The sequence below is a fragment of the Eretmochelys imbricata genome, chromosome 4 (assembly GCF_965152235.1).
Source record: "Eretmochelys imbricata isolate rEreImb1 chromosome 4, rEreImb1.hap1, whole genome shotgun sequence".
Lineage (NCBI taxonomy): Eukaryota > Metazoa > Chordata > Testudines > Cheloniidae > Eretmochelys > Eretmochelys imbricata.
In genome coordinates this window covers 126410003-126433608 of record NC_135575.1, presented here as the reverse complement: position 1 = coordinate 126433608, position 23606 = coordinate 126410003, and the positions used below count along the sequence as shown (strand labels likewise).

At 38.1% G+C, this 23606-nt stretch overlaps 1 protein-coding gene and 1 pseudogene across 2 annotated transcripts in view; one reads left to right on the top strand and one right to left on the bottom strand.

The window, feature by feature from the left end:
- Window positions 1-23606, bottom strand: part of ZFYVE28 (zinc finger FYVE-type containing 28) — a 310224-nt gene that overhangs the window by 63290 nt on the left and 223328 nt on the right. For both annotated transcript variants that reach the window (XR_013346016.1, XM_077815925.1), the window contains exons 3-7: window positions 22436-22573; window positions 19264-19466; window positions 17857-17946; window positions 15833-15922; window positions 9747-9848 (exon numbers count right to left, since the gene is read on the bottom strand). Coding sequence is in view for 1 of the 2 variants with exons in the window: in XM_077815925.1 (XP_077672051.1) it covers window positions 9747-9848; window positions 15833-15922; window positions 17857-17946; window positions 19264-19466; window positions 22436-22573 (623 nt within the window). In the remaining variant the exon portion in view is untranslated. The remainder of the gene's footprint in view (window positions 1-9746; window positions 9849-15832; window positions 15923-17856; window positions 17947-19263; window positions 19467-22435; window positions 22574-23606) is intronic.
- LOC144264446 (U6 spliceosomal RNA) lies at window positions 7997-8079 on the top strand (annotated as a pseudogene).

The following is a 23606-nucleotide window of genomic DNA, read 5'->3' as shown; positions in this document are numbered from 1 at the left end:
AGAAAATAATAAAGTGATAAGTAATAACCTGGATTTGTCAAGAACAAATCATGTCAAACCAACCTAATTGATTTCTTTGACAGGGCAACAAGCTTTGTGGATAGAGGGGAAGTGGTAAATGTAGTATATCTTGACTTTAGTAAGGCTTTTGATACGGTCTCACATGACCTTCTCATAAAAAAAACTAGGGAAATATAGTCTAGATGGAGCTACTATAAGGTGGCTATATAACTGGCTGGAAAACCATTCCCAGAGAGTAATCATCAGTGGTTCACAGTTAAGCTGCAAAGGCATATTGAGTGGGATCCCACAGGGATAAATTCTGGGTCTGGATCTGTTCAATATCTTCATCAATGATTTAGATAATGGCATAGAGAGTACACTTATAAAGTTTACGGACAATACCAAGCTGGGAGGGGTTGCAAGTGCTTTGGAGGACAGGATTAAAATTCAAAATGATCTGGACAAACTGGAGAAATGGTCTGAGTAAACAGGATGAAATTCAATAAGGACAAATGCAAAGTACTCCATTTAGGAAGGAACAATCAGTTACACACATACAGACAGGGAAATGACTGCGTAGGAAAGAGTACTGTGGAAAGGAATCTGGGGGTCATTGTGGATCACAAACTAAATATGAGTGAACAGTGTAACACTGTTGGAGAAAAAGCAAATATCATTCTGGGATGTATTAGCAAGCGTGTTGTAAGCAAGACACGAGAAGTAAATCTTCCACTCTACTCCGTTCTTATTAGGCCTCAACTGGAGTAATGTATCCAGTTCTAGGTGCCACATTTCAAGAAAGATGTGGACAAACTGGACAAAATCCAGAGAAGAGCTACAAAAATGATTAAAGGTCTAGAAAACATGACCTATGAGGGAAGACTGAAAAAACTGGGTTTGTTTAGTCTGGAGAAGAGAAGACTGAGAGGGGACAAGATAGCAGTTTTCAAGTACATAAAAGGTTGCAACAAGGAGGAGGGAGAAAAAATTTTCTCCTTAACCTCTGAGGATAAGACAAGAAGCAATGGGCTTAAATTGCAGCAAAGGGAGTTTATGTTTTACATTAGGAAAAACTTCCTGTGAGGTGGTTAAGGACTGGAATAAATTGCCTAGGGAGGTTGTGGAATCTCTGTCAGTGGAGATTTTTAAGAACAGGTTAGACAAACACCTGTTAGGGATGATCTAGATAATACTGTACTTAGTCCAGTCCTACCTTGAGGGCAGGAGACTGGATTAGAAGACCTCTAGAGGTCCCTTCCAGACCTAAAGTTTTATGATCTTTCCACCAGGCCAAAGATAGTGGTGAGTGATCTGCACTACTCAAATTAAGACAACTCAGGACAATGGGTATGCTCTACTTGGGAGACTTCTTCCTCGTGTCTGAAGGGAGAGGGATTTGGGAGTAATGGAAAAATACCCAAAGGCAGAACAAAAGCAGATGACCCCAGCAGGAGTCCATGAATGGACTCATAGGGAGAGCTGAGGAGATGGGTAGAGCCATTTTGCGCCAGAGTAAGTGGAGGAAGACTGCTGTGGGGCAGGCTAGGCAAGAGAACAGGGGATCCTGCCTCCCTATCTGAACACATGGTACCCCAAGGACTCCCAAGAGAAGGGGAGTTAGTGAGGGTTATTGTGTTCAGGATGTTTTATTGTTTTGTATGATCTATACTCCCCTATGCTTTACATGATTAAATATAAGGAGCACGAAGACATTAGACTGTACAAAGTGTGTGTGTAGACTACGTCACAACTCCTGTAGGCCCTTGAGAGAGTTAAACTGTAAACCAAAGCTTCACATCTTTGAGGAGGAGTTCTGGGATAGTGCAGTCTTTAAGTACTGGAGAGTATGAAGGTTCAGCACTGTGCTCAGAGGGGCTAGGCAGCTGGACAGGAGATTTCTACACTCAGGGCGGGAGGGTGCCAGATAGAAGGTCTGTGCACTGAGAGTGTGCCTGGGGACCCTCAGGTTGGTGCCATGACTGGACTCCAGGAGCTTCAAACACACCAGTGATCCAGAGCAGAGGCGTGGATTCCCCTCACAGCAATCCTAGTGGGTGGCCAAGAAGGGGCTCTCACTAGGATCTGTGACAGTGTGCTCACAGAGTATTCCAAAGATATATTTATTTAATATGTGCATAGTCATCTAGCCAAGTGATAGCATCTTCAGTGCCGTGATGCAGTTCGAGGCCACCGCTGGCATTCATCGACAATGTGCATCATTGTCTGTGTTGCAAGACAGCCGCACAAAGGGCTGTCATGAAAGCCGCAGCGATACTGGTTGGCTTCACAGAGACCTTGCCTGATCCAAAACCTGTTCAACAGGGACCATTGGCGATGGGGCAGGTCAAAACCACGTGGGCAAATTGTGGGGTCAGCGACGAGGGACTGGTTAGGGATTATAACAGATATCCATTCCTCTCACCAGAGTGTTTCCGCCCTAACATCCTGGCATGGCGGATGAGACCATAATGGGTGACGTGACGGCAAACGTGCAGCTAGTGGTTTAAAAAGATCATTGTACAGCAGCAGGCTTGAGGTGTGTATTTTCTCCAGTAACTTGCCAGTGGCAATTTCTCGTCTGATATGAGGTGGAGCGATATTGCTCAGAACTGGGAGCCATGGGAGTGGAATCGGACGCAGGTATTTGTAGGAGTATTTGTTCAGAGCTCTCTCTACTTAACAACTATCCACATTTTCCCACAAACTAAGAATCTACTTTGTTTTCATGATCATATTTTGCTCTTACCAAGTCAAATTCTCTACTGATGTAAACTGATGCAGCTCTATTGACTTCAATGGGGTTATTTACAACAGCTGAGTATCTCAACTATGTCCCACTGGAAGCTTATCTGACGTTGTCAAAGCTACTCTAAAATCACATGCATATCTACATTGTTGCTATAAAGAACTCTGCATTTACCAACAGTGGTCACATTACAGAATCTGAGTTCTTTCTTATTCCAGGTATAAAGAAACAGGGTATGATCCAAAACAAATGAAGTCAACCGAAAGACACCCATTGAATTCAGTCAGTTTGAATTAGGCCCAGACTGCACTATCTGAGATACCACAGTCCGATAAATATTGACTTATAAAGTATGACCACTTTAGTTCCAAAATTATATCAATTAAAGCACTTTACATGATGAGACTCACTGTTTTCTATGTATAATTTCATTGATTCTTTGTGTTCCCCCATTTGTTTGTTTTATCCACCTGTTGATTATAGCCTTACACTTAGATTTTAAAGTTTTGGGGCAGGCGTGGCCTCTTTGTTAGATATCTGGATAATACCTAGCACAATGGGGCCCTGGCCTCTAAGTGCTACTATAATACAAATAATATCTAATTTTTAAATTCTACATATACACATATACATACATATGAACAAACACACCAACATATATCTATGCACCTGAATAATACTGTGTCTAAATATAAATTATAAACTTTTTGCATGCAAATCGAGAGGATCCTAATGGAGTTACACCTAAAAGGTGGGTTTCAAAGTAACAGCCGTGTTAGTCTGTATTCGCAAAAAGAAAAGGAGTACTTGTGGCACCTTAGAGACTAACAATTTATTTGAGCATAAGCTTTCGTGAGCTACAGCCGGATGAAGTGAGCTGTAGCTCACGAAAGCTTATGCTCAAATAAATTGGTTAGTCTCTAAGGTGCCACAAGTACTCCTTTTCTTTTTACCTAAAAGGTGGTGTATTTTATGCATTAAATTTAAAATATGCAGTTAACTAACCATCGCTGGACATTGTTTCTTAGGAAAATTCTTTGCAATATACAGCAGTAATTATCCTCACTAAGAAGATGAAAGAGTTGTTATACAAAACCTGTCAGATTAAATTGGGTAATCTTCTGTTGCCATTACTTCAATAATTAGAATGGAAACAATGTATGTCGTAAACCTGTTAAACAAATTGTTCCATGTCACCAATTCTAAACATATCAACAGAAGTTTTATTATAAACTGAAATTGCTTTCACTGTGAAAGGGAACCATTAGCTAGTTCTGTTTTTCCTTTGCTCTGTCTATGAAAAATTACCAGGATTTCAGAGATACTTTTCAGATACTAAATGAAGCTTCTTTTTCTTATAAGATACAGGCAACTGAATAATGGAAATACTTTTTCACACAATACATAATTAGGCTTCGGGATCCATTGCCATATGAAATCACTGAAGCCAATAACTTAACAAGATTAAAAAAAGGAATTGCATATATATCAAGAATGTCCAGAGTTGTTTATAATTATAAACAACAACTGCTGGAGGGGGTATTAAACCTCATGATTCAGGGATTAAGTTAAATTGCTAACCATTAGAGATCAGGATGAGACCTACTTCAGGGGGCTGATTATCCTACATCTGCCTGCTGCACGGTTCTTATGCCTTCCTCTGATGCTTCTGGTACTGGCCAGTGTCTGGCAGTATACAAGAGTAGATGGGCCTCAGGTCTGATCCAGTATGCCAAGTCCTATGTTACTATGAAAAAAATAACATTGGATCTTTCTCTCTCACCTTGTTTTTATCATTCACAAGAAATGAGTAAGTAGAGCACTTGAAATCCAACTCTGACAGTTTCATTATATTTCCTTTTTATGGTGGACTTGAAAAAAGATTGGCTATAAAAGTCACTTTGGGGGTTCTAATCTGCCTTCATTCTAATTGACACATTATTACATGAGGGCAAATTATATTTGGAAAAATAAAGAATATTTGTCTTCTACTGTATACTGCAGATAAGCAAAAAATAAGCAAGATTCTTAAAGTGTACTGTGGTTGTTATGAGCTGTAGTTACTCTACCTATTGCAAAAACAACAGAGCATTTTGCACAGCTGGCAGAACCCAGGCTGAAGAACTTGCTCCATCAGTGGTCTGGAGCTGGCTGGCTGCCCAGCCCACAAAAAGGGCAGAGTAGCTGAAGAGAGGATGAGGACAAGGCAGCTAGGAGATTAATTGATTTCACACATCTTCCACGCAGCCTCCATCAGGTTGGCGTCTATGGAGACCTGTGCAGAATTTAAAGTTCCCTTCCCTTCAAGAATAGAAACAATGGTAATTTTGATTGCTTTTTTCCTCTGAGGGTCAATCCTCCCTGTATGTAGCTGTTCCCATAGGAGTAAAATGTGGGTATGAGTGCAAATTGCAATTAACTGATCTAGCCCTAAACCCCACCCTCCAGAAACAGACCTGATATGCACCGTTACCCCCTCCACCCTGCACAACTAGGCTGCATATGGCAGAAATCCAAAATCACCCAAACATTCTGAGATGGGAATATAATGTATTACATTTTCATTCACAGTAAATGGTATGAAACGGATTCAGAGGTGTTATAGTATTTATGATGTACCGATTTGATTATTAGGGGCTTGATCCTGAACCACTGAAGTCAATGGGAGCCTTGCTGTTGATTTCAACGGGCTCAGGATCAAGCCCTAGGTGGACATAGAGCTTTGATAAAAGATTAGAGAACAAAGTATCTGCAGAATTTTAGATCTGGCTGAAATTACTCAGTAATGACAGTGTGTGTATTATCTCTCTACTTTTGTGCGGAGTAACTGTATGTATCCAAGTTAATATTAATATAATTATAATATATTCATCTTATATGTGTCTCAATTAAAAATTTAAAACATTTTGTTTCCTGGCCTACAGCACCAGAACTTGAAAAAACAATTCTTTTTGCTAATAGTACACAGAGTAGGATAATTACTCCTAGACTAATTTTCAGAGGTGCTCAATATCTACAGTTCCCACTGATTCCAAAGATGCCTTTGCACCTTTGAAAATCAGGCAATCCAGCAGTAGGACATCAAGGAGAAGAATATAATGGATTTATCTAGTCAACAGACACTTTACTAATCCAATAGCTATACTGTAATTTTATAATAGCTAATGGAGCAGTGTAAACCCAGTGTCTGTTATTTCCTTTAATGAACTTCAACATGACAGATGTGTTATAATCATACAGTAAGCATTTCAATAAGTCTTGTGTTTTGTTTTATATTAAGAATGAAAATCTAATTGGCTAACAGGTAAAGAAAATTGAACTTTATACTGAAATTTGATAGGAGTCAATAATGTGCTGCAATATGTTGGTTTTTATAGTCTTACAACAAGCATTGTATTGCAATACAGCATGTGAGCATTCTAAAAGTAGAACACACCAAAGCCCATTCTATTGCCCTCATTCACTGGTGACAAAGCCAAAGTGTAGCTGGAGGGTGAGTTAACGTCTGACTGCTGGAAGAAAATGCAAGTACCCCATCCGACTTCCCCCCTTGATCTCCTTTATCTGTCTCCCCGAACCACCTCACTGTCCAGTAATTGCAACCCAGTGAGTTTAAATCCACCAGTCACAAGGCAAAGAAAGCCCATGAAAGAACCCCAAGGCAGTTACTCAGAGGGGAGGGGAAAGGAGATGGAGCACCTTCCCTTCCTACTGCCTAAGTGCTGAGGACCCTGCAAACCCAGTGGAGATGGCTCTATTGTTGTTTTTAATGAACAGTGGTGATGATAGAGTTCATAAGGGACATTGTTGAAGGGGCAATAATTGCCTGATTGGACTTAACTAGCTAGACTGCTAACCACATCAAAGTTTATACATACTGTAATTTCACATAGTTTATGTATGATTTGCTTTGATTTTCTGTGTGTTCACTAATAAATATTGCATCACTGAAAATATTTTGCAAACTGGCTCCAGATAATTTAAATCTGGACCCTTTCCTAAGAAGCAGTATATTGTAGTCTCCAGTTTGACACAAAACTCAGATTTTGTTAGAACGGACATTTTCAAAACTAAAGATTGAGCTAAAGGTTTTCCATTTTTAAAAAAGATTGCATTAGAAATAGTTGTTATTGAACAAATATTCATTACCCTGATATGACTGCAACCCAACAATTAAGATTTGAAAAGTTGAAAATGAAATGGACTAAGCAAAAACAAAAACTGATTTAACTGATTTTATTGTCTATATTGTAAAATGTGAATAGTAGACAAAATGTACAAACACTGACAAGTAAATTAGATTTTAAACATTATCTCCATATTAATTTAAGGGGATGTGAGCAATTTAGATTAGGATTTTTTGTTGTGGTTGTGTACTGGAAGTAAATAGAACTTTTTGTTTTAATGCAACTTTAATTGGACTTCAAAATTCAGTAAGCACTAAATACAAAAGAATGTATTTTCAGGATTTTATTCTAGGTAAAGAGTATCTAGGTAAAGAGTACCTTATTAATTCTGCATCTCAATAATTTGTTTCTTCATGCCCAGCTTTCTTAAATCAATATCACTACAAAGTAGTAACAGTAATATGTATTCATTTCAGCAGTGAGATACAGGATAACTACCCAAAAGATCAATATTGTACATGTACTTGCATATCTATGGTATATGTCTTCTAGACAGAGATTTCAGGGGAGATTTTGTGCTTAACTCCCATTGACTTTCCATGGGAGTTAGAAATCAATTTGTGTATTTGAAAATTTCCTCCATCTAAATCTCACAAACTAATAAAGTATCATTAACTGTAAACAGAGAGAAAAGTGTATGAGTACTTATGGTAATTAAGTCTCACAGATTAAGAAAAGATCAAAATTGTAATTTTATTTATACATATCAATGTCCATACAAAAAGAACGAGTAGTACTTGTGGCACCTTAGAGACTAAAAAATTTATTTGGGCATAAGCTTTCGTGGACTAAACCCCACTTCATCGGATGCATGCAGTGGATCCACGAAACAATGTCCATACAGTTCAAGATAGCATATAATAACCTGATTGATTTTAGTGTCAGTATTGCAATTTACAATCACATACTGCTTCTGGCTACAGAAAAACCTAGTCCAACGTATTTTTCTTCTTTTCATAATAGTGCATGTTAAAGAAACATCTAGTTTGTTAAGGGAAGAGCAATAACAAAATTAAAGGTTTTCAAAGATGTAAACAAACAGGAGGAGGAAAATTGGAGGAGGGAAATTGGAACATACAGAGAAGATTAGCATGGCCCCTGTGCAAGGATGACACGCAAATCTGAGATATTACCTAGTCTGTCTCACATTAAATAGATCCAGGCTACGGAACACATTTAAGGGAAATGGTGCAAGCTCCATCGCTTAGGACATTTAAAACTAGACTAGACAAAACACTAAAAATACATGTCTAGATTCTTAGCTTGTGCAAATCAGTATAGCACAGGTGAAGTCAATGAAGCTTAGCCACTTCACACTGGTTTACAATCTGGCCCATTCTGTATTGAACAATACTGCATATGCAGGATAAAGGAATAAATGACCTATTAGAGAGATTCTCAAAATGTGGTCCGTGAACGAGGTGGAGCGCTTCCACAAAAACAGGGAAGCATCTGCTCACTGTTAAGTAGGGCTGCTTTCTGCTAGTTGTAGCCTAATCCTGGATTCTTTTAGGGTTTCTAGAAGCTTTTTTGATAAAGTAAACACAAAAACAAACATCTTTCTGCACTCTGCACAGTCCCTTTGTTAGCTTCATTTCTCTGTGTTTGTGATGTACTGTAACCTCAGTTGTGATCAAATTTTGGCTAAACATAAAATTCAATGAATGGCAAACACACAGGGGGATAGAACCATACTGCAAAATGATCTAGAAAAATTTAGAGCAGTGGAACCTGTGTGCAGTGTGAGGACATTCAGTACTATTAAAACATAGGCTTACATTTTAAGACGTTTCTAGTGATTACGAGCCTCAGTATTTCAGCTGAGACACTTTAAAGGGTCCTGATTTTTTGAGGTGGAGGCTCAGCAACTCTGAACATCAGGCCCCTTTAAAAAGGTCTCAAATTGGGCACCAAAACTGAGGCACCCAAAATGAACAGTCACTTGAAAATTTAGCCCCTAAGTGCCAGATTTTTAAGGATATTTAATGGGATTTTCAAAAGCATCTAATTGCCTAACACCTATTGAAAACAAGGAGTTTCAGGCACCAAGGTGCTTTTGAAAATCCCATTAGATGCCAAAAATACCTTTAAAAATCTGACCCTAAGCTCCTACACCCAGAAAAAGTGTTTAGACAAAAAGGGAGGGAGGTAACCAACCATCTCATTAAAGTGAGGTTAGCTCTATTCCTTCTTCCTGATGTAGTCCTGTTATTACTTTTAATTAAACCAAACACTATAGTTTCCAAGAGAGTTATTGGGATTTGGTCGTTGGGAAAGGAGGTGTGCAGGAAATGATCTATTATTTAAAGAAGTGGTCCACAATATGGAAAAGTCTGATAACCACTAACCTAATAGAAATTACAGATGGAAATAATCTAATAAATCACTACCTGTGTATTGCATCATATCATACTGAGTTAAACAAAAAATATAAAATAAATGTAATTAAAGCAGAAACACAACAGTTAACGAAAACTATAAAATATCTAGCTTCAATATTGCAGCCATCCACCACCTATCATATCTATTGAAAATAAAGAAAAACAAACATAATAAAATGATTCAAGGGGAAAAAAAAGGGGAAAAAAGAACTGGAAGAAATTGAGAACAGACCAGAGTAAAGAAAATCAGCTCAACTGACTGCTGGGTACAAAAAGATACACAGGGGGAAAAAAAGGTAAATTATGGTAACAGAGTAAGCATAGAAATAGTTTTTGAAACATTTTCCTTTTTATGCGTAATTTTCAGTCCTCTCATATTCACCCTATGAAAGTTGTTATTTCAAGAAACAGAAATCTTTTATTACTTGCCTTATTTTCCTTAGCAAAGTGTGGAAGGGTCTGAAAAGCTCAGACATATCTTCTGGCTTGCGGTCCAAGTTCAATGGTCCTTCAGAATAAACTACAAGCCCACTGTATTTAAGACACACAAACAAAATAAATCTTTTTTATGACACTTGGACAGAGTTTAGAATCAGAAAACCATCAATAAACAAATATTTGAAATTATATTCAAGCTGCTGGTTGCATAATTATGCACAATTTTATGTAATTATTTGTTCTCTCTAAGATACCTTATTTTTCTTTTATTTGTAAGAAGTTACAGACATTTAACAGACTACAAGGAATTTGGTTCCTTTACATGTGGGGGAAAAGCAATCAAACCATACTACAGAAAGAATCCATTGTTTACTTCATTTATTTAACTGACTTGGAAAAACTAAAAATGAGTGTTTAGAAGAAATTAATAAGTGAATTATCAGAATATTTTGGACTCTATTGTCCCAAGATACATTCTAACTTTCTTCTTCTTTCTATTCTAAATAGGTTCTAGACAGGTGGTTTGACCCCTCTGAGTGCCAGTGCTTCTTAGTATTTGTGATTATATCAGCCTCTCTCAGTCAAATTAAAATACAGAATGGTAGAAAAAACATCTGTGCTAGGAAAGAAACACGAAGCTTTACAGGATGTAACGTTTCCATACTACCAGGCTACTAATTTAACTAACTGCTTGTAGGAAGGTGTCCTCCAAAGAAAGGAAGCTTTAGTCCTGATCCTGCTTATGCTTCACTTTAAGCATGAGTAGTCTCATTGATTTCAATGAAACTACTTACATGCATAAGGGTTTGTAGGATTGGGGGAGGGTCTCAGAGCCCTGAGCGGGAACATGTACACAACTGTAAGCCCCATAGTGTGAGCCCAACTCAGTTGACCTGAGCTCTGAGACTTGCTGCCACAGAGTTTTTGTTTTGTTTTGTTTTTTGCAGTTTGATATTCTTAGTTTGCAAATATTCATTACTTTGAAGGCAGCCTTCTTAAAAGACACCTAAGCTTCAGGATGTTGTTGATTAATTCCAAAGGGGTCTGAATCTCTGACAGACAGACTAATAGAGGCATTCAGCACAATAATAATAACAAACTCACTTTTTGCCCCCTTTTTTGTTCATTTCCATCCAGCTCTGCCGTGAATGGCCAGCTGAAGATCTTCTGAAACACTCCAGCATGTACCATAGGCTGATATAATCACAAATACTATGAAATCCCACTGGAGCACAAAATCAATATATGGGGGCATCACTTGAGTGCTATTTCTTTGCTTTCTGAGAAAATGTTGCTATGTTTCTTGTGTTTACAACTAAAGATGGTACAAAACAATGAAGTAATTTATTTTGAAAATGCCCAAGAGTTTTTCTTTTTTTTTTTTTTTTTTTTAAAAAAAGGATCTGTCTGTTACTCTGCAACTTTAGTTTGGGCCTTCATGTATTAGTGAGAATCTTTTTTTACTGTCCTGTTACCAGCAAGGTCCATTCTGTAACCTTTCATCAGCAATGGAGCTAGCCATCTGAGTTTTTTAGTGTCAATATGCCAAAAGCCAAGCTTGTCTATTGGGGGCAATCAACACAACTCTGAACATGACAGATTTTTTTCATTCTATTTGAAAGTCACCTTTCACAAATCCTTTCTGGCTGAAGACCTCAATTCTCCAGTTACTGTAGACACAATTTTAATTCTTTAGTTTCTTTATTTCAGTAGACAGACTGCTATCAATGAACTAATTGCTGCTGACTCAGGTACTAAAGTCTTGTCTAGAAAAATAAGCATTACCTTTTCTCTGGAAAGAAACCAGAGTCTGCTCAGGCTAAATTTTTAACTGCTGCAAAACCATGTTCATTGGGCCAGTAATTATGTTACACAATTAGCACCTTTCAGATACGGTTCTGTCTGAATTTCTTCAGGGAGTGAAAAACTATAGAAGTTAGATGAGAGGGAGATCTTAGATTTCATGCAACTCGTTGGTGATATAATAAACAAGAGAAAACTTCATGGAAATGTTTCATTCTGAAAGCAATCAAATATGAATTTTTGCCACTTGGGAAAGGGTGAGCCATTTTATGTTATTTTGCTCATACATTTTTATGAAACTCATTTCAGGTGAAATACTTTTTTTTTGGACAGAGCCACTCTCAGGCTACTTCTACCCTACACACCACTTTCGGTCCAAAAAGCATATTGTGTTGTGTGGCTACACATGTCACTGAAAGTCACTGGTAGTGGGGAAAGGCTGCAGTTGTTCCCCACTGCCACCATAGCCTTGCCCTGCGACAAGGAAAGGCTCTGACAGGGGGTAGGTAGCAGGGGAAAAGCTCAGACTTTTCCTGCTGCTTCACTCCCGCCAGAGCCTTTCCCCACCACTGGAGTCTTCCTTTCCCTGTGGCAGAGGAGAGCTCCAGCAGCAGGAAGCTGCCAGCCTTTCCCCACTGTCCTCTACTGCTGGAGCATTTCCCTGGTACCAGAGTAGTTTCCTGCAACGGAGAAAGGCTTCTGCACTGGGGCCTTTTCAGTGGAGAATGGCTCCACCATGCCATCCATGTATACCACGTGCTACCGAAAGAATCCTGCAGTGTAGATGCACCCTCAGAGCTCAGTCCTGCAAAGAGTTGAGTACTCTGGCCCTGTTCAGTGGGACTGCTTACATGCTTCAGTGATTTGCTGGATCAAGGCCAGTGTGCTCTGCACCTTACAGGATCAAGTTATCAGGCACATTTTTGCAATATCTACACTTTCTGCCTTCACACACACAGACACTTCTGCTTGAAAATACTTTCAGGAAGTTTTGTAAAAGTTTTTACAATTTAAGAGAGAAAATATTGTGAAGCAAAGATGAGATATTTGGCCCAAATTTCTACTAACATGAGGCCTTTGGACTGTCTCACTTTATTATGACTCACATGCCCTTAAATACTGGAATGAGATACACATTTCAATTTTCATAGCCTTTAATTCTAGTAGACTGAGGTGGAATAAGCTGAATTCATTTAGTCTGCTCCCCTCAAATGGGTTTGTTCCTCAACAAGTTCCTCATTAGGTTTTTTAACTGTCGATTATTAGGATTAACAGAATATTGCGATCTCTTATTAAATAATTTAAAAACATTCCTCTGAGTCATCCAGCATTAGATGCAGTTTGCGTTGATTGGCATTGGTCAGTATGATATTTTTCAGTTAGTTTATTACTACTGTACGTGTTCCTAGAGAACTTAAAATGGACAGACATTTATAAATAAAAAGATAAACATTAGAGTTGCCATGCGAGTTCCTGCCATTCAGCATAAGGATAGTCCCATATGTCTTTACAAACTGAATGGCAGCAATTATTGTTCATCCTCTAAAACATTAACACCATGTAGTAGAATGTCTGGAAAAGTGGTTCATTATCGACGAGTCTGAAGAAGAGTCATTATCCAAGTTATAGTCAATAGGCACTTCTCTGGCACCAGGTGATATGGGACTTCACATGCTTCCCCTCCTTGTGGCAGGGGAAAATGGGAACTTTTGAGGGGATTTAGAGGAACCACTTGTATTAAAATTTTAGGATGAAGTTTACAGCAGGCTAGAGAAAGTGCCATGGGTGCTTTAAGTGAGGAAATTACACCTTTAAATCCTAGTGCATTGATGGGAGGACAAACTTTTGAGGGTTTTACTGCACTGACAACCAACAACAAATATAAATATATAAAGACAGACACACCCACTCCTACCCTCCTTGGAATGGCAGGGAAAAAAGCATTACATGTAACCTTGTCCAGTAGTATGTAATCAGAATTGTGAGAGAAACTGGACTGCAGAGAACTGGACAATGCTGAATATTTTTAAATGTATCAAGTGATAACATAATATTCAGTATGGTGGAACCAATCTCTCCAGTTCTTCATCTCTCTCAATGTTATGACTAGTAGAATTTTAAGGGATCTTTAATAATGATTTAGTCCAGCGGCTCTCAAACTGTGGGTTGCGACCTCATTTTAATGGGGTCGCCAGTACTGGCTTAGACTTTCTGGGGCCCAGGGCAGAAGCCGAAGCCCGAGCCCCACCACCCAAGACCGAAGCCTGAGGGTTTCAGACCTGCATGTTGGAACTCAGGTTATAGGTCCCCTGCCTGGGGCTGAAGCCCTTGGCTTCAGCTTCCCACACCCACCCCTGGGTCGTGGGGCTCGGGCGGGCTCAGGCTTTGGAACCCCGTCCTGGGGTCATGTAGTAATTTTTATTGTCAGAAGGGGGTCGCAGTGTAATGAAGTTTGAGAACCTCTGATTTAGTCCATTGCTTCCCCCCCACACTCCTATATTATATTATAAATTGACCTAATTATTCCCAAACCAGCATTGACAGAGCACTAGCTAATCTATGCTTCAAATCTCAAATGATGGTAATTCCACAACCTTTACAGGTAACTTGTTGCTCAGCTGTTCTTGTAGCTAATTTTTTCCTAATATTTTAACCAAAATTTCCCGTGCAGCTCATTAATCTGCTTTACAAATCACACCCCTCTGGCATGATTTGCCAGGCTGTGTAGACAAGCCCTAAGTTTACGGGCATTCAGCGTAAGAATTTATTGTATAGTAGCTGCATTTCATGCTACATCACCTACCCTACACAATGCTGCATTGCTGGGTGAATTGATCCCCACAGATTTTGTCTCTCTGCCAGTCCAGATATCCAGCTGTATCTCACCCTATCTAGCAACAGTTGCTAGAAAGGAGGAGAATTTTATTCACTAAAGAAATACAATATGCTAACAAGCATGGCACCTTCTAGACGTATCTTCCTAGATTTTAAGATTTATTTCTCTACAGTCCAGACATTAGGCCTACCAGTATTCAAGGAAACTTTGTATCTGGATGATACAATTTTTCCAGGAATATCAGCTGGAGGTGATGCATGTTTTCATCTCATTGTCTGTTCTGGGAGCAGCCATATTGATTTTTAATCTGGGATTGGCAAAGGCCATTTCTCAGAGTGTCTTTGGTTTTCCAGCCAGACTAGATATATTTTATTTTTTGTATGAGTTTTCCGCCTGCTACTGCAGACTCTAAATGGTGTTTAACATGATGAGCAGTCACTTTCTCATAGTCTTGCTGACTTTTGATGCTCAGATGAATTTATTTATTTAGTTAGTTGTGACATTTATAGGCACAGTACTCTGCTTAACAGGAGCAATGAACCAGAGTGATTTCCCAAGGAGAAATTTACACTTGCAGGTATGAGGTTTCTTATTTTCTAAGTTATTTTAATACCCTGATGCAAACTTTAAAAAACCATAACATTTATGAAAATGCAGTAATTGTAGCCTTGCTTCCTTTACTCCAGAGAAATTGCTGTCTTATTAAATAAACAATATCCATTAGGGAGCATTCATCTTGTTCATTTCATATGTGCTATTGTTGTAAACTGATTTAAGTGAAAAGCTTGCTCCACCCAGCAGTCTGAGCAGAAAAATTAAGGGCCAAGAGGTAACATGCCATTTTTCTGATTCCAGCCAGTTGTATACAGTAAAGACGTTCTAGAAAGAGGTCTGTACCTCATTCACTTTTTGTTACACTGTACTATGCTAGTAGATTCCATGGCAGGTCCCTTTGGTTCTAGTATGTATCATGAAGGAAACTAAATGGTTACTACTGAAAATCAGTTTTTCATGGATCCATATGATAAGGCTCTTACTTATGCAGCGAGGTAAAACATTTGCATCTAAAGAATTTATTTATAAAAGATGAGTGTACAGTACCGAGTCTGGTTTGGATGATGTGATGTTCTAAACCCCTTCACTTCTGCATTTCCTTCTGGGGGGATGACTGACCAGCTGCTCTCAGTTCCTAGTCTGCATAATTAGCTGCTCTGACTTTTCTCCATTTGGCACTTGTTGCTTTATTAATGCCACTCCTTGTTAATTCCTTTGTGATCTTACTGCCTTTTCTGGTTCTTTCTTTGAAAGAATGTGCTCATAAAAATCAGCTGCAAGCAGGTGTGAAACAATGAACACTTTGCTATGTGACTTTACCAAAAAACTTTCAATAAAATATTATTCGTAGATAAAAATCAAAGTAAAAGTTATAAATACTTACCATACAATGGCTAATCTTGGGATGGTAAACATTAATGCTGGTTCATAGTCATCAATCATATCCTGAGTGAGGTATCCAAGCTTTAAAGCTCTAGGTAAATAACAAAATACTTGTAAATCATTTTTCAGAATGTTCTCAGCTTATTAGCTGTTCATAAATAAATTTGAATAATTAAATAGGAAAAACTATGGAAAAAATTAATGTTGTGATATAAGCCAGGTGAACTGAGGAAGAAAATTCATATTTAAAGCTCACTCTACATTAACTCTGTCTCTTTTAACTATTATCAATCCCACTCCACCTAACGGAAACCAAATGGCTCAATGATCTCCACTCCCAACTCCAAGATGCAAAATTTGCAAAGAGTAGGAAGAAGCCCTGTATATATTTAGTGAACTTCCCCTGGTGACAGATGTGATGCCATGATTTACTGTCAAAGGCAGTGTTGGAGAGAGTCCATCTCAGTCTCTCTGTTGATCCTTAGCTGTAGAAGGATGGACAAGCCATTCCTGAGGAGTTGCTGGTGATGAGCCATACCTGAGGAGATGCTGTCCCCTTGTGGACTAGAGGACACAGGATACACCTGGTGCCTTGAGACCTGCCCCCACCACCACCAAAGAAAGATGTGGAAGACCACCCCAGAGGTGTAACATAGCCACATCCAGACAGACCTCTGAGTAAGTCCCTGCTCAGAATTCCCATGTCTCTCATCCTTTCCTTCTCCCAAGCCCATGTTTCCACCAGGCAGCCATTGTCTCCATTTTTCTTTGACCAGACAATCTGACTACACAGCAAAAGAATGCCAAAAGTGAAACAGTGTTTGCATGCATATTAAAATACCATACTGAGGGAGGTAAGATCATTGCTATTGAATGACACAGGATTCACAAACTGCTTTGGTATAATCCATAACCCCATGTATACACATGCACAGAGCATACCTCTTGGTTTTAGAATACTGGGAGGCTGAATCCATTGTCATTTAAAAAAAAAGTACAATTTAAGACTTCCCAATGCAACGAAAAACAAAACCAGTTTTCATGGACACTCTCCTCCCCCGGACTATCTTTTCACAAATTTCAACTTTGTACTCCAAACCACTGAGTCTTTAGAGATGTCCAAATACAAGGCACAAGATTTTTTTCTAATAAGAAAAGGAGTACTTGTGGCACCTTAGAGACTAACCAATTTATTTGAGCATAAGCTTTCATGAGCTACAGCTCACTTATGCTCAAATAAATTGGTTAGTCTCTAAGGTGCCACAAGTACTCCTTTTCTTTTTGCGAATACAGACTAACACGGCTGTTACTCTGAAACCTTTTTCTAATAGGAGAAGTATGTGCCCTCATTCTCAAAACAAAATAAAAAAATACCCTAAACATTTTTTGCGCAAATCTCCTTTTCCTACCACGCTACACCAAACCCCAGAATCAAACAAAAAACCCTAAATACCGCTGATCCAGAAAAGTAAACCCAAAAGTTAAAAGGTAAAATGGCCTCTAGAATGGAAATGCTTAGTCAGCCTTAACTAGAAAAGGAGTACTTGTGGCACCTTAGAGACTAACCAATTTATTTGAGCATAAGCTTTCGTGAGCTACAGCTCACTTCATCGGATGCATACTGTGGAAAGTGTAGAAGATCTTTTTATATACACACAAAGATCTTCTACACTTTCCAAAGTATGCATCCGATGAAGTGAGCTGTAGCTTAGGAAAGCTTATGCTCAAATAAATTGGTTAGTCTTTAAGGTGCCACAAGTCCTCCTTTTCTTTTTGCGAATACAGACTAACACGGCTGTTACTCTGAAATCAGCCTTAACTATAAATATAACCATGCACACCAGCTATAATACAGTAATATATTTTAAAACATTTCTGCAAATAGCTAATGTTTTTTGATTTTTCACTTCAGGAAAATGAAATGTTGCTTCCTAAAGATTACAGGTATGAAATTTGCATAATATGCCAGATCATAGGTAATTACAGCAAAGAAAAGTGTAATTAATATTTCTGAAAAGCGCTTACCTCTCTACTGTTTCACAAAAAAGCACGATTACCTCTTGCTGTACATAATACTCTTTTGGAGACTTTACAGGTACCATGGCTGATACATAACTACAAAGATTTTAAAAAGAGGTATATTTTAATTACTTTTCAATCCCTTCAAAGATTTTAAAAAGTAGTATATTTTAATTACTTTTCTTAACCCCTTCACAATCAGATATAATGTAATGGAAAAGAAATGCAGGTCAAATGATCTTAATAATGAACTATGATGGTTTTCAATACATTTTGAAAATTTGCATTAAAAGAACTTTACAAATTCAGTGGAAATGAAAAGAATTTCAATTGCTATATTTATTACTGAAGCAGACTGCTGCAGTAACTTCATAAGTACTATTACAAATATTCAACAATAAAATCTTCATCCAATTTTTTTTTGCTTTCTCTAGATTGAAGAATAGTTTACTCTACATTTTCTAAAAGCACAGTCATTGAATAAAATTAAGAATTTTATCTAATGCTATTCCAAATGAAAATACATTAATAAAGCATAGCTGATCAGTAGACTGTGGAATTTAAGGGGCTCTAACGTTGGCACAATAAAGTCTAGTGTATGTGTGAAATTACGTACAATTACTGAAAAATACGTTTTTATGTGCAGATAAGCAGTACTTGCATGCAATATTTGTGTGTAAGTCACTGGTCCTCTACCGGACATAGGAACTGCACACTGGATCAGACCCATGGTCCATCTAGTCCAGTATCCTGTCTCTGACAAAGCTAGAGATTGACTTTAACTCTGAAACATGAGGTTTAATATCTCTTCCTAAATTTATGTCAACATTCACTATTATACTGGATATTCTTGTTTTGGATGTAAATCTTCAATCTCTTCTTGATTCTTGCTTTGTTTTTGACAATGAATTCCACAGTTCAGTTGTGCCTTGTGTAAAAAGTATTTCCTTTTCTCTGTCTTGAATTTGCCACCTTTAAATTTAATCAAATATCTCCTTTCTCTTGAGTTATGAGACAGGGAGAACAGAAGCTACTGCTCTGCACTCTCTAGACTATTCATTATTGTATACACGTTTATCATGTGCCCTTTTATTTATCTTTCTCCTGACAACAATATTAATGGGGAAGATTTATAGCTTCCATTTGTGCCTTTGAAAATCTCTCCCAAATATCATACCAGTATGCTAATGTAGAGATTACACTGTACTTGAAGATTGCAAATTCTGATTGCTAAGTGGCTATTGATTTTTTAAAATCTGAATAGAAGGGGAAAGGATGTGACAATGTTATAAATAGGTATAAACTGCTAAAGAAATTCAAAATCTGACAAAGGAGAAAAAGAAGGATTCTTCTGCAAGGAAGTGTAGCTATAATTGACAATGTTCAGGATACATATATTTTTGAATCTGTTACCTTAACTCAAATTCAGCAAAAAGGACATCAAAATGTTTAAGCGACTCTTTCATTTTTTCTGTGTAAAGATTCAAATCCCTTAAGGCCTGGTCGCGAATAATGTTCCTAACTTCCTCCAGGCTGCGGGTCAGATCCTTGGCCAATGGTCTCATAGCCATGCTCTCAATTTCACGATTCATAATAATGGAACCAGCAGACAAGCACTGTGGAAATAACATTTTAAAAAATGGATTAAAAGGTTGTACTTTATCCAAGAAAATGTTATAGCGCAGGATAGCCCTATAAGGGAAGTGGGCTTAGCCCCACCTGTGACTCCCAAGTGATGGGTTTGAGGCCAGGTCCCTGCAGGTCTTGTGGTCCTCAGATAAAAGGCCAGCTCAGTTTGGGAGAACTAAAGGTAGCAGGAAGGCTCCTGCAGAAGACTCAGGATCAAGGGGAAGAGCCTAGAAGGGGATTTTCCGTGTGGGAAGGGGCAGAAGCCTTAAGAGGAAAAGACTTCAGAAGGGACCAGGCAACAAGAGCTAATGTTCTGGTTTTGATTGGTATTGGACTGTTTGGTTTTGAAAAATAAGCCTATCTCTGGAGAAAGGAACTGAATTTCTGCTACTGTTGGGACCTTTATTTCATACACTGGCCAGTGCATGCCAACAAGCTCATGGATATTTTATAGGCATACTTCGTATCTTTTAAGAAGCCTTAAGAACATAAGAACGGCCATACTGGGTCAGAGCAAAGGTCCATCTAGTCCAGTATCCTGTCTTCTGACAGTGGCCAATGCCAGGTGCCCCAGAGGGAATGAATAAAACAGGTAATCACCAAGTGATCCATCCCCTGTCGCCCATTCCCAGCTTCTGGCAAACAGAGGCTAGTGACACTATCTCTGTCCATCCTGGCTAATAGCCATTGATGGATCTATCCTCCATGAACTTATCTAGTTCTTTTTTGAACCCTGTTACAGTCTTGGCCTTCACAACATTCTCTCGCAAGAAGCTCCACAGGTTGACTGTGCATTGTGTGAAGAAATAACACCTCCTTATTTACTTTCTCCATACCAGTCATGATTTTATAGACCTCTATCATATCCTCACATTAGTCGTCTCTTTTCCAAGCTGAAAAGTCTCAGTCTTATTAATCTCTCCTCATAGAGCAGCCATTCCATACCCCTAGTTATTTTTGTTGCCCTTTTCTGAACCATTTCCAATTCCAAAATATCTTTTTTGAGATGGGGCAACCACATTTGCACACAGTCTTCAAGATGTGGGCGTACAATGGATTTATACAGAGGCAATATGATATTTTCTGCCTTATTATCTATCCCTTTCTTAAAGATTCCCAACATTCTGTTCACTTTTTTTACTGCAAAAGCCTTACTATATAATATAACAGAAGATATTTAATAATCTCCATGGCTGGACAGGTCCCTTGATTTGGAAGTCTATGTATGTTGAAGTAAATCATACTTGCTGCATTTAATAGAAATATATTTTCAAAATTAAGAAAAACAAAGGGTATTTTGTTCTTGAGGCTTTTATTTTTCTCTCTTTTTTCAATCCCTGTTCTTGGGTCTCTTTCTTGAGTGCCAAATAGCAGCAGATGGAAGGCATTTTTCCAGCTCTGTAGGAGGACCTATAATCCTAGACCTTGCTCAGCAGTTTGATGTACTGATTTGTGATACAAGGGCACTCCCAAGATCTCGTTCTTGTTCTCTAGGTAGTCCAAAGCAATAATTACAGTAAAGTCAAGTCTGAGATGTTGATGGCTATAATTCTTAGTTTGAATAAGATTCAAAATGAGGATGCTGACAAGAATACAATGTACATGCTAATCTCACAGTGGTTTATACAAATAAATTCAGTCTCCTGTACTATGTACATTTAAGGAAGATCATGGATCCTAGTTCTGTTTACAATTAAGTGAATCATCAGAACTTTATCATTGTATAGAACACTTTCTGAAACCAGCAACTCTGTTCAGCACAGCCAGTGAAAGCCTGATTCAGGCAGGCCAAAAATACCAATCAGTTATGTAACACCTGCAAAGAAAAACATTTAGAATGTGGTTCAATTCCTTTTCTCCCCAAATGTTTTTGTCGATCTCAGTGCTTTTTCAAGCATTTTCCACCCCAGATGCAAAAAAACCCAGCAATAGTTTCTGGCTCTAATTACAGTGGTAATTTACAGTGGGATTGTGGAATTCATCAGGATAATGTCAAGAAACTGTAGCTGGTTTTGCAAAAGCCCCAAAGAGGAGGCAGAAGTGTTGCAAAGTTGTGTATTACCATGAGGGGGCCCTCAGGAGTGGTTAGTTTGTCTACACATGCTCCATATCCCCTGACATCATTAATGGACGTGTACATTGATATATATCTATTGACTCAGCTCTGGACCCTGAGACTTTCCTGCAGTCCAGAATAGTCCAAGCCTATTAAACATCAAAGCATATGGCAAGACACCTATGTACACAGGCTTCTATAGAGGTGGGCCTTTGAAAGAAGTCAGATGAATCAGAGAAAGGAGTTTAGTGTTCTGTGAGCAATCTAATTCTTGTTCAGAATTCATGGCAAGGGTGCTTAGAATCTTGGGTAGTTGCTCTTTTTATTTTGTATATATATCTAATAATTCAATCATTAGTGCCATTAATACAATCCAAATGAAGGAGATAGAATAGAAAGCCCTAAAAGAATACTTTTAATTCTAGGAATGAGATAGAGTAGAATCCTTTTTCATGAGCCAAGTTTGACATGAAAACCTGTGGACATCTGTAGAATTTCCACACTCTACATGGGATAGTTATTCATAGCAAATACAACTCCCAATATAAATTGACCCAATATATATAAAATATGTATCAAATACTAATACATTAAGGGTACCTACACATTATTTAAATGAAGACAAATTTATGTTAACACGGTTATTAAAATAAACTAGTATTTCACAAGCACAACAGATATCAAACCACAACAAAACAATACTTTTAAACTATACATTAACAACTAATTAGATTAATTTTCAAAGTAAATGTTTGAATACCGATCTACAAGTTTATATGCTTTTTTGTGAGAAATTATTCCCACACATTTCAAATACAGGCCCTCAAACATACTTTACAAGCAGCATGCAATAAGCCAATCTTCCTTTAAAACAAAATAATAGAAACAACAGTGACCTACCTCTGCTCCAAACCAAAGCTGCCCTGCAAGGTTGTCATGGCGTATTTCTTCTGGAAATTTAACACAGAAGTCCCGGTTGGCCCGTTCATGTGGAATGCATTCATCCATGATTTGATTTACAATGTTTAAAACATTATCCTGGAACAAAAACGGATGGATAGTACACATGCAGTCATATGATATATTTTAAAGAAAGTAACTGAAACCAAAGAAGTCCCATGATATTTTCTCCAATATTTATAGAACTAAGGGGACATCACCTAAAAATCACATACTTGACATTTTACATGTTAGCATGAATAAAATAGATTGGAGGGGGAAAGAGAACACATTCACTATTTTTTTAGGTTGCTTACTGCACGCATTTAGCAGCACTTTGTGCATAATCAGTTGCACTGCTCCCCCATGTAACAAGTCAGTTTGTAAACAAGTCCTTTTGTTTATGTGGGGTCTTTTGCAAATCAACACAAGAGAGAAAACAAATTAAAAGAGAAAAATCTGATTGTAAAGCCACAAAAATTGGCAGGGGAACTAAGGGAAACGTATATTTCTTAAAAAAACTGACTAGATTCTAGATGTATTCATTTATTTACACTGTAGATTTAAAAAACCACAAGAGACACCTATCTGAATGCTCTAGGCACCTGTGAAAAATTCTTATTGTATTTCTAAATCAAAAAAGAAACAGCAACCCCATAATATATAAATTCCACTAAATAAGCAGGAAGCACAAATAAATCAGATTCCTCACCTTTAACTTTGACCATCACCCCTAACAATATATGCCGCAATTTTCCTAAAATATGCTTCTCAGAGTACCCTAAAGGTAATCAGAATATAAGAACTGGACTTTCTTGGAAGGGAATGAGAGGGGATTGCTCTGGCAGTCTAAAGCAGGTGGTTTCCACTCCCAAGTGTCCATAAGGCACAGAGCTGGAGTGCCTGGCTGCTATTCCTCCCTCCCTTGCAGTCCCCTTGAAAACCATAGGCAGCCAGTGCATGGTACAGAAGCCTAGAGGCTGCTCTGATCTGGGCTGAGGCAAGAGAATAGGGGAGCCATAACCAGCTTCCTGATATTCAGTAAATAATCTGGCCCATATTCTGTATTCATTTATCTGAAAACAGTTTACAAATCCTTTGGGAGTGTTGTATGGAACTGTTTCAATGTAAG